Genomic DNA, 11,120 nt, shown 5'->3' with positions numbered 1-11,120 from the left:
ATGCAGCTTTCTCAACCATTTTGTGAGCAGATTATCAGAAAGTAGTTCTTATCCTTCAGGTATTTTGCACAAGCTGAGAGGAGTAAAAGCTGTCGTCCCGTTGGGACCAGGGAAAAGGAGTTCTCAGCTAAGGAGCCGAGGAGGGAGGGGGTTTTTCCCTGTTTCCCTCCCTAATGAGGGCAAGCTGTGTTCAGGCCAAGGCATGCCTAATTTGAAATGACAACCCACTCAAGTTGAGGTCTCCAGGAAAAAACATCATGGGTTAAGAAAGACGCTACACTAGAGGGGGGGGATGGGGGGGGGGCGCTCAGTGGCAGAGCAAGTGCCCAGCATGCATGAGGCCAGGGTTTCATTCATCCCCAGTACTACAAAAAAAAAAAAAAGAAAAAAGAAAAGAAAAGAAAAGAAAAAGAAAGACGCTACACTGATAAAAATAATCTGAGATTTATTGCCTGAAGTAAGAAGTTGTCATTGTGACAGGCCACTCTGGGCTCCTCTGGATGCAAACTCAGGAACAGCAGAAAAACCTACATGCACACTCCCTGGGGGAGTCCCAGGGACTTCTGTTCTGAGGAAAGATCTTCGGCAGGATGTGAGAAACCTGAGGATCCCCCTGCTTGAATGGCTAAAGGTGTTGGCATCAAACTCCGATCAAAAAGAATCAGTCTGAGGAGAGAGGGATGGAGGAAAGCCATTAGAAGGATCCCCCTCCTCCCCAAAGGCCTCCCTCTGCCCCCAGCACACCCTACTCAGACTGGTCTCTCCTTCCCAAATCATCTCCAAGCACCTTTCCTACAAGTCCCCATATCACTCCTCCCCCACTCAAAGCCATTCCCATGATGCATAATTGTATGACTGGGTCCCCAGCCAGGAGGATGGACCCATGTGGTGCTGGACACAGGCCCCCACACTGAGGGGTCTGTCAATCACTGGACACCCGCCCCATGCCACAGGATGATCCTGACATGCCCACGCATGCACCACTCTATCTGGCTCACTCATCCCTCCAGATGACATACCACCTGAGCAAGGCTTCCGGAAATAGATGATGAGGACAGTGCCCACAATGATGCCCATCACGCCCAGGCCAAAGGCTATGCCACACAGCACATTCTCCAGGAAATCTGAAGGCAAGGCATTCTGGGGCACTGGAAAAGGAGAGGGACAGGTCAGCCTGGACACCTGGCTAGAGAGTCCTCTCCCCAGAGGAAGGACTTAGGTGGCAGGGATGATGAAAGAGAAACTCGGGCATGGAAGATCAGGGTTGGCTAGAGCAAGAGTGTTCTAAACGAGGCCCAAGTAGAGAAAGAAGGCCCCTCCAATGGGTCTACCCCTCTTTGCCCTCCAAGGACCAGTCTTGTGGCGGAAAGGGGTCTTACCCCAATAGGCAATTGCTGTGTGGCGGTCAATTTCGTGAGTCACGATGCAGGAGAAAAGGTCATAGGGTTCCGGTGTGAAGTTTAAATAAGAAAAGGCCTGGAAGGTGAGTCCATCCATAGCTGAGACAAAAGTGGGCCCAACTCCTTCCACAGGGACGGAATTATGCTGCCAGTTCACGGTCAACGTGGGCGGGAAGACATTACTGATAAAGCAGACCAGCGTGTTGGGTTTGCCAAACTCCAGGGGCTTCATTGTGAACACCTCAGCAACAGGGAAACCTGTTGGGAGATCGGGGTGTTAGGGGGGAAAAGGACAAGATCAGATGGTACCCCGGTGTTTAGACAAGGCGAGGCACCTGGAGGGGAGGGGCAGGAGGAGTCAGTGGGTGGGGATTTGGGGCTAGAAAAAAGGGAGGGCAGGGGCAGGGACTCTGAGGGAGACTTCCAGGCAAGAATAGCAACTGGACCTAACAGCAGAGCCAGATCCAAGCCACCCTGCAAGCCTCTGCCCTGACTGTTGATGAGTGGTTTTTTTTTTTTTTTTTTAACTTCTTTTCTAAATCTCACATTGATATCAATCAAGCACTGTCTTCTCATTAAAATACAAGCACATCATCAGATCCTTTCAATCTCTCTTCCATCTTGCTGAGCCCAGTATCACAAGTGCTAATATTCAGTAGGCATCAACTGGTCCCTGTTGAAATCATCAAGTTTAATAAATGGCTTTGAATGCCTACTACATGCCAGGTACAATCTACCCACCACAGAGGGCAGGGTGCAGACTTTAACTTGCAGAAAAAGAAAGATCCTAGGGGAGAACTAGAAAACCTAAGAGATGGGAAGGGTGGGAGGGGAATAGCTCAGTGCATAGATTAATGAGGGTAAGAGTGCAGACCTCCAACCTCTGCCCCCCAAAAACCCTGACCTCTGGATACTGGGATTTTCCCTTCAAGTGCGGGGCCTATTTGCTCAATCATCGCTTCACAGAATCCTTTGTCAAATACAATGGCAGAGGCATCTCTCTGATCCTGAGCCCAGTCAGCAAATTCAGGGAGGCGGGGCACCCGAGTATTCCGGGAAAAGTCAAAGGAGAAAAGCAGGTCTTCGTCGTAGGTCTCAGTGAGCCCTATACTGGGACTCCCATCCTGGCAGAACACAGTGTGTCGGAATGTGTGGTTTTGCAGGTCATCTCGCCACAGTGGAGCAAGAGCTGCAAAGAGAGGGACAGGGCAAGTTTCAGGGAGGTGAGAGCATCCTCCTTTACTTTTTTTGTTTGTTTGTTTTGGCGGGGTGGGGGAGCTGGTGTGGAGTACTGAGGATTGAACCCAGAGGTGCTCTTCCACTGAGCTACATCCCCAGACCTTTTTACTTTTTATTTTGAGACAGGGTCTCACTAAGTTACCCAGGGTGATCTCAAACTTGCCCTTCTCCTGCCTCAACCTCCCGAGTAGCTGGAATTATAAGCGTGCACCACCACACCTGGCGTTTCCTCCCTTCTCAGGCCATGAGGCAGAGGTGTGGTGGAAGGCCTCCTGTGCCTGTCACATAGTCTCCCTCACCCAACTGGGGTAAAGAAAAAAGTTAAGGAATAGCTCCAAACCTTCCTCACCCATAAAAAGTTTAAAGTCCCATAAAGTGTTTAAAGTTGTAAAGTGCAGAAAGGTCTACCATCTTAAGCGACCAATTCGGAGTCGGCCTACTGGTTGTGTGTTTATGTCACAGAAGTACCAGCAGAGAGGACAGGTGAAAACTGAAACGCAGCCCACACAGTGCTCACCAAGCCATGCAACTAGCACAGGGGTCATCCTCCCAAAGGGGATACCTTTGTCTAATTCACAGAAGGCCACCCTCTGGACTCTAGAAAGCCATGGATAGCTTCTCTGTCTTAGAAGAGAAGGAGAAAGAATGGTCATGGCCTCCCTAAGTCATAATGACACTGTCCTAGCCTACCCCAGACACACATGCAAACTGAAATCCCAGCCTCCAGATTCTCTTCAGTCATGTCATCAGCACCAAGTCTCTATGAAAATGTCTTTCTCACCTAAACCCTCCAGATCACACAATGACAGGATTTGGGGAAGTGACTCCCTGGCTGCAGGAAATAATCCCTTTTCTTTGAAACTCTAGGCTGAAACCCCCCAAGCCAGCAGGAAACCTTCTACCCCATGCCTAATACACAGACATTTATAGTGAGAGGGATCTTCCAGGTTACACTTCCATTCTGCCAGGTCCTTTACAGAGAAGAAACTAAGGAGCAATAAAGTTGAGAGATTTTTCCAGAATCACAAGGTGAGTTGACAAGAGTCAAGTCGTATCCTGAGTGGAGGAATGGAAATAACTTTTGCTTTGCTCAAATCTCAGTTCTGCTAACTTTCCAACTGTGTGAACTTGCACAAGTTACTTAAATTCCTCGAGTCTCATTTTCTCATCTGTAAAGTGGATAAAATCATCTCTGCTTCAAGAGAGTATCTTCAATGGAACACGTAAAACACCTGACACTGTTTACCACCCAAGTCCACAGTTGTTGCCATAAACTCATAAATCTTCCCACCACTTAAAAGCATGAGTCTCTTCTTCCCATGCTCTTGGGGATGGGATCCCCCAACTCTAACATCCTCAGGATGGAATAAAGGGGAGGCATTATCTTACCTGCAGGGGTGGCCCAGGAGTGGGGCAGCAGCCACAGAAGCCTTAGCAGCTGAAGCAGCGTAGCTCCCTGGCTCTGCTCATGATCCATATCTTCACCCCACACTGTAGGTAGTGCTACCAACAGGCAGACCCAGGTCTCCAACTCCCTCCCCCAGAGAGTAGTCTTAGATTATGTTTTGCCAGTTCATCTCCAATAGTTGCCCTTGTCATTTTGGCTAAACCAATCACAGAAGTGTAGGATTCAGCGTCATGAGTCACTAGGGAGAGATCTAGGGCCAGCAACCTTCTGAAGACTTGGCTCTTTGACCAGGTCCAGTGTGGTGTGTCACTGGGCTGAGCCGCCAGCTGAGGAATGTCTGCCTCCTGGTGGAGCTCTCCTCATAGCCTCAGGCTGCTGGCTCTTCAGAGCAGTGCCATCTTGTGGCAGAATGCTGCGGTGGGTGGCGCATCTTTGTTCAGCAAATTCCTAGTGTTCTTCAGACCCCGCCTCTTCCTCCCTTCCAACCCCTCTTCTTCTCAGAAAGATTATTCTCCTGCAGGCATTAGTTCTAATTCATTCTGTAGAAATACATTGAAAAAGTAATAAGTGCTAGGGATGAGGCCCAGTACTAGAAATTCAAAGATGATTATAGTAGTCTCCCCATATCAAAGGTAGCAGCACTTCCTGAGGTTTCAGTTTCCTGCAATCAACTTGGGTCCAAAAATATTAAATAGAAAATTCCAGAAATAAACAATAAGTTGTAAATTGTGCACTGTTCTGAGTAGCATGATGAAATCTTGTGCCCTCTGGCTCAGTTCTGCCTGGGACATGAATCATCTCTTTCTCCAGTGTATTCACACTGTATAGTCACATAGTAGCCATCTCAGTCATCAGATTGACTATCATTGTAATGGACCCAAAGCACAGAGTAGTTAGGGCAGCAATTCAGATATACCAAAGGGCAAGAAGTACAAAAGACAGAAAGTGTTCCCTTTAAGTGAAAAGGTGAAAGTTCTCAGCTTTATAAGGAAAGAAAAAAAATGCTTGAGTATGGTACAGTAAGATATAAAAGAGACTACCTTGGACTGGGTTTGTGGCTCAATGATAGAGCACTCACCTAGCATGCGTGAAGCATGGGGTTCAATCCTCAACACCACATAAACATGAAATAAAGGTATTGTGTCCAACTAAAAAAACTATTTTTTTAAAAGAGAGATTACCTTCACATAACATTTAATATAGTATTTAAAATAACTTTTAATATAATAATTATTCTATTTTACTATTGCCAATGTTAATCTCTTACTGTACCTAATTTATAAATAAAATTTTATCATAGGTTGGTATTATGCAAAAAACATATAGGTAAAGTAAAGGGGAGGCATTGTCTTAGAAGAGAAGGAGAAAGAATGGTCATGGCCTCCCTAAGTCATAATGACACTGTCCTCGCCTACCCCAGACACACATGCAAACTGAAATCCCAGCCTCCAGATTCTCTTCAATCATGTCATCAGCACCAGGTCTCTATGAAAATGTCTTCCCCACCTAGACCCTCCAGATCACACAATGACAGGATTTGGGGAAGTGACTCCCTGGCTGCAGGAAATAATCCCTCTTCTTTGAAACTCTAGGCTCTCCCCACAGCCAGCAGGAATTAGAGCTAATTAGAGCTAAGTATATATACTTATGTGTATGTGTATGTAAACATATATTTAAACATATAGAATATATAACATGCAATATATAGTGTAATATATTGTATGTAGTATATATTATATGTTTTAAAATATACATTTACACATACTCTGTGGCTTCAGGCATCTACTGGGGGTCTTGGAATGTATACCCCCGTAGCATTACAGTCTAGTGGGGTTTCTATGAATAATTACATAACAATGTAATTTAGTCAAAAAAGAATGTGCTGTGTATTCAGGAAGCAGTAATTTTCTGAGAATGGGAGAAAAGGAGGGACCTAATCAGTCAAGCTTCTAAGAGTCTCTAAGGAAAAACAATTTAAACAGCAGAACATGAGGGAAGAGAAAAACATTCCAGAGCATGGGGTAGGCAGATGTGTGAAGATCAGAGGCATCAGAGCTCCTTCCTTTGGAGACCCTTGTAATAGCTGATTTGGAAGTTGTAAAGATTACCTGTTTCTGGGGAGTCATCACAATGAACTAGAAATTCAGCAAGAGCCGGATCACATAGACCTTGGCACACCACAAAGAAAGTCTGACTTACTTAACAGATGACAGAGATATTAAAACTGGGGAGTGACACAATTATTTTAGCAACTTAGAGAAACTGTTCTGATATTTCAAACAATGGACTGGAGGCTGGGAAGAAAAGAGGCAAAATTGCTAGTCAAGAGTCTAGAGTGTGCTGGGTGTGATGGCTATTCCCAGTGACTCGGGAGGCTGAGGGAGGAGGTTCGCAAGTTCAAAGCCAGCCGTAGCAACTTAGCGAGGCCCTAAGCAACTTAGCAAGATCCTGTCTCAAAATAAAATATAAGAAGGGCTAGGGTTATCGCTCAGTGTTTAAGCACCCCTAGTCCCCCTGGATTCAATCCCTGGTACCAAAAAACAAAACAAAACAAAAAAGTCAACATAAAAAGTTACATGCACATATTACAAGAAGGTAGTATGGCAATAATTTAAGTGAGAGATAAAGAAGGTCGTGAATTAAGTCATAACCAGAGGAGATGGAGGGAATGGAACACTGAGATACTTAGGAGGTAGAACCTGAAGAGTTTGGTTACTGATTACAAGTGGAAGATGAAGCAATGGAGAAGGCAAGAATAATACCCAGGTTACTCTCCCGGTGTCCAGGTGGGTGCTCAGTGATGGACTGAATTGAAGCACAAGAGATGCCATGAGAGCAGGTTTAAAGACAAAGAGCTTGAACTTGATTTTGTGCATGCTGAATTTGGGATGCCACTGGAACAGCCAGCTGGGGCCCCCCCAGGAGACAGTGAGGTGTACGGAGCAGGATCCCAGGTGTGGGTGAAGAACCTGATTGTGGGAGTGGTGAGCACAAAAACTGAAGCAGAGGTCACTGATAAAATTAGCCAAGAAGAAGGAGAAAGAAAAAGAAGGATTAGTAGTCCCTCCTAATCCATAGGAGGTAACATTCCAAGACCCCCAGTGGATACCTGAAACCACAGATAGTTCTGATCGATTTCTCTAAATAAATAAATATTTTTTTCCATACATACAAACCTATGATAAAAAGATTAACAGCTGAAGGTCAGTCTCAGCAACTTAGCAAGGCCCTAAGCAACTTGGCAAGACCCTGTCTTAAAATAAAAAAATAAAAATGGACTGGGGATGTGGCTCAGTGGTTAAACACTCCGGGGTTTAATCCCTGGTACCGAAAAAAAAAAAAAGATTAACAGCAGGAATAATAAAATAGAACTATTGTAACAACATATTAAAAGTTATATGAATGTAGTCTCTCTCAGTATCTTACTAAAAGAGAGGAAGTAAAACAAAGATGTAAATCTGCATAGGTCAAACCCCAAATCTCATGCCATTTATTTTCCAGGATCCAGACAGGAGAACACATCCAGTCCATGTACTTCAGACAGAGAGAATTTAATATAGAGAATTGGCTTTAAAGGTACTAAAAGGGAAAGAGTTACAAAAAGGAGAAAGAGGCTTGGCTGGAAGTTCAAAAAGGAGAGATGGATACCTGGGAATTAGAAGCTGCCAAAGTCCCTGAGCTGGAATCCACACCTACACCTGCTGCTGCCCAGTGAAGACACTGTCATAGTCAGATTCAATCTATTCAAGGCTAGAATCACTGAGGAGGTATTTCTCCTCGGGTGGCTGGAGTCCAGAATCACTCATTTTTCCTGTTGCTACGTCTACCAGCAGTTGCCACAATTGACAACCCAGTTAGAGGCTGAAGCAGGAAGCTTCTGAGTTTCTCCTGTCTTTTGAATCTAACAGGAAGCCAGCTGACCAGGGAGGCTGGGAGACACACACCTGGCTGACTCCTGGTTCAGAACACAGTACAGGAGGGTGGGTGCGGCACTGAGACACTGGAGCCTAACCAGTAACCAACACTGTGAGATCCGCTAATGAGTAAGAATCTAGCAACACCAGGCGCACACAGAAAGTTAACGGAACAAGAAGGAAGCATATCAGAGAAATGAAGAGTGTTCTTCCATGAACAAGGGCAATGTCAGCAGAATGCTTCTCAGAAGTCAAGGTAGGGCTGAAAAGTGTCCTTAGATTTGGTGATTATGAGATGGTTGACATTTTTATGAGTGCAGTTTCAGTGCTGTAGTGGGAGTCAGCTCCAGATTGTGGTGGGCTGAGAAGTAAGTGGGAAGTGAGGAAGAAACTGTCAGTGTGTATGCCTCAAGTCTGATAGAGAAAGAGAGACAGAAGGGGTGGGGGAAGAGGCAATGGGAAGGATCTAATGTGGTAATTAAGTAATCTGAGAAATTAATCTATGTGACTATGGTTCATCAGTATTTCTGAAAGTTTCCAAATTCATATCCCATTTTAATGAATAAAAGTAGCGATAATAACCAAAAATACAAAGAAAAAACAATCTCATGACCGCCTAGAGAATCTGGAACAGCAATGTGTGTGTATGTATATATGTGTGTGTGTATGTGTGTGTGTGTGTGTGTGTGTTATTTCTCAGGGTGGTGGGGACAGGGTGTCAGGGTTTGGAGATCATTGTAACATTCCAAAGAACAAAAGATGGTTTTTCTCAATCTCTCAGCCTTTGAAGACTAACTCACCAGTGGTTCTGGCAGTGGGGAGACTCAGGCTTCTAGGTCAGTAGAAGTTCATGATACCACCAGGACTGTAGGGGAGGAGCGTGGCACAAAGCCACCTGGTGCTAAATGAGGGTAGGCAAGCTTTACCTATAAAGGACCAGATAGTGAATATCTCAGGCTTTGTGGGTTGCCAATGTCTCTCATGAGGACTCAATTTTAGCAGGAAAACAGCCATAAGCAATGTGAAAATGAAAGGGTCTTGATTCTCTTCCAAGTCTCATCCTAGCTTCCCTTCCCACTTTGGGTGCATTTCCTGCTCCATCTCCTTTGTGGACCTCTTTCTTTCAGCTGATCTTTAAATACTGGTGTTCCCTGGGGTTTTGTCCTCAACCCTCTTTTTATTTGTGGACACTAAAATTCAAATTTCACATAATTCCCATGTGTCATCAAACATTCTTTTGCTTCCCCCTGCCCCACCCTCAATCATTTAAAAATATAAAATCTATTCTTAGCATTTGGGTCATAAGAATACAGGCAGTGGGCTGGATTTTGCTCATAGGCCCATAGTTTGGTGAATGTAATTCTGTGGGTATGGTTAGAATTAGGATGGAAACCCCAAGAAACCCACTTTGTAAGAGCTCCATTGCCCCTTTTTTTTGTGGGAATGGCAATCACTTAATAAACAGTGTGCCCAGTGACAGCAGAAAATTTGGAAGATCTGGGGAAGAACAGAAGACAGTAGGCTGGCAGGGAGGGGTTAGAAATAGGTAGAGTAGACTTGCAAGTACTCTGGATAGAAGAGGAAGGCAAAGGGGTCCAAGTTCTCTGGAGAGTGCAGAATGTGAACAAGACCACAATGGGAAGAAATACAAGCACCTATCACCAAGGCTATGCTGAGAAGTGATTAACTTCTTTCTCTCCCTCAGGAGGCTGGAGTCCAGAATCACTCATTTTTCCTCTTGCTACATCTACCACCAATTGCCACAATTGACAACCCTGTAAGAGGCTGAATTAGGAAGCTTCTGAGTTTTTTTCTGTCTTTTGGTCTCCCACCAGTGCCTCCCACTGGCAGAATCTATCTTCTATAACCCCAGTATAAATGGTAACAAATCACAACATTTATAACTACTCTTCCCTCTGTGTAACTCTCCTTCCTGCAGGGACCTCCCAACAATCTCCACCAAAGATATCTGGGACATAGTCTCTGCTCAACTTGGGGAAGTGGAAATCATGGGCAAGGTTTGGGGAGGCAGGAAGTTCTGCATCACAGTAACTCACCATCTACTTTGTCATTAGATATGAAGACCTCAGACAATCATGGCACAGCACCTGTAAATCTAGAAAGCCATAGCTAATGTTCAGCTCTCCCAACCTTTTCTGAAATTGCCCATCTTTCCCCACCCAGCAGAGCCAAATATCTTTAAAAAGCCACAGGTAACTGTGTCCTCACCTTCATATTTGCCATTTATTCTTAACCCTCAAAACAGAAATTGTTCACCAATATATTTGCATTGATAAATGGATTCTTTGGAGTCTGCCACATCTGACACAGTTGGCCTTGCCCTCTCTTCTAAATCCGTCTATTTGCCTGGCATCCCTCATGGTACTCTCTCCTAGTTTTTCCTCCTACTTCTCTGGCATCCCCTTTTCAGTCTCCTTGGTGGATTCTTTTCTTTCAGCTACCTTTAAGTATTGGTGTCCCTTGGAGTTTTGTTGTTGTTGTTGTTGTTGTTGTTGTTTTTAGTTGTAGATGGACACAATACCTTTATTAATTTCACTGAGGATTGAACCCAGTACCTCACATATCTAGGCAAGCACTCTACCACTGAGCTACAGCCTCAGCCCTGTCCTTAACCTTTACCCTTCTCAAACTACATACTTGCCCTGGATGGTCTCAGCTATTCCCACATGCCTTCAGTTACCACCCATTTGCTGGTGGCTTTTCAATTCACCTCTTCAGCTCAAGTCTTGCTCTTGAGATCCACACTGCCTATATACCCAACTGTCTCACCCCACTTGGATGTTGTATAACAGCAATTCTCAAACCGTATTATCTGAAATAGTGTTCCTTAAGAAATAGAAATATGTAAGTTTGACGGTAGCAATTTTATTTTAAAGTTTATTTCAACATAGATATCACAAAACACCAAAACATATTCATATAATATTTTTATTATGTAATAATTTATTACATTTAATAAATCTTTTTATTTGCAAACAACAGAAACCAGTTCTGACTGACCTACTGTTTTTTAATGGAGAATTACTGGAATGATACTGATCTGGCTCATGGAATCAGAAGAATTGAATAAGCTAGCCTCAGAAAGGGTGGTCACAGGACCTTTACAGTGTGGACATTAGCAGTGGGGGTTGAGTTGAC

At 44.5% G+C, this 11,120-nt stretch overlaps 1 protein-coding gene across 1 annotated transcript; it reads right to left on the bottom strand.

Moving 5' to 3' along the window:
- Window positions 1–425: 425 nt before the first annotated feature.
- On the bottom strand, window positions 426–4,191 carry LOC124106739 (HLA class II histocompatibility antigen, DM alpha chain). Its single transcript, XM_046464488.2, has 5 exons — window positions 4,029–4,191; window positions 2,305–2,589; window positions 1,380–1,658; window positions 1,020–1,148; window positions 426–666 (listed from the first exon to the last, which is right to left on the bottom strand). The coding sequence occupies exons 1-5, from the start codon at window positions 4,114–4,116 to the stop codon at window positions 662–664; spliced, it is 786 nt and encodes a 261-aa protein (XP_046320444.1). The 5' UTR covers window positions 4,117–4,191; the 3' UTR covers window positions 426–661.
- Between the last annotated feature and the right edge of the window lie 6,929 nt (window positions 4,192–11,120).

Source organism: Marmota monax, unplaced genomic scaffold (genome assembly GCF_021218885.2).
Source record: "Marmota monax isolate L192 unplaced genomic scaffold, Marmota_monax_Labrador192_F-V1.1 WCK01_AAM20220418_F8-fsc00211, whole genome shotgun sequence".
NCBI lineage: Eukaryota > Metazoa > Chordata > Mammalia > Rodentia > Sciuridae > Marmota > Marmota monax.
This window is presented reverse-complemented; position numbering and strand designations above follow the sequence as displayed.

Coding starts and splice junctions, on each gene's coding strand:
- LOC124106739 (XM_046464488.2), bottom strand. CDS start 4,116: ATGGATCATGAGCAGAGCCAGGGAGCTACGCTGCTTCAGCTGCTAAGG. Junction 1,659..2,304: donor GAAAATCCCAGTATCCAGAG/GTCAGGGTTTTT, acceptor ATCTCCCAACAG/GTTTCCCTGTTGCTGAGGTG. Junction 1,149..1,379: donor CACAGCAATTGCCTATTGGG/GTAAGACCCCTT, acceptor CTCCTTTTCCAG/TGCCCCAGAATGCCTTGCCT.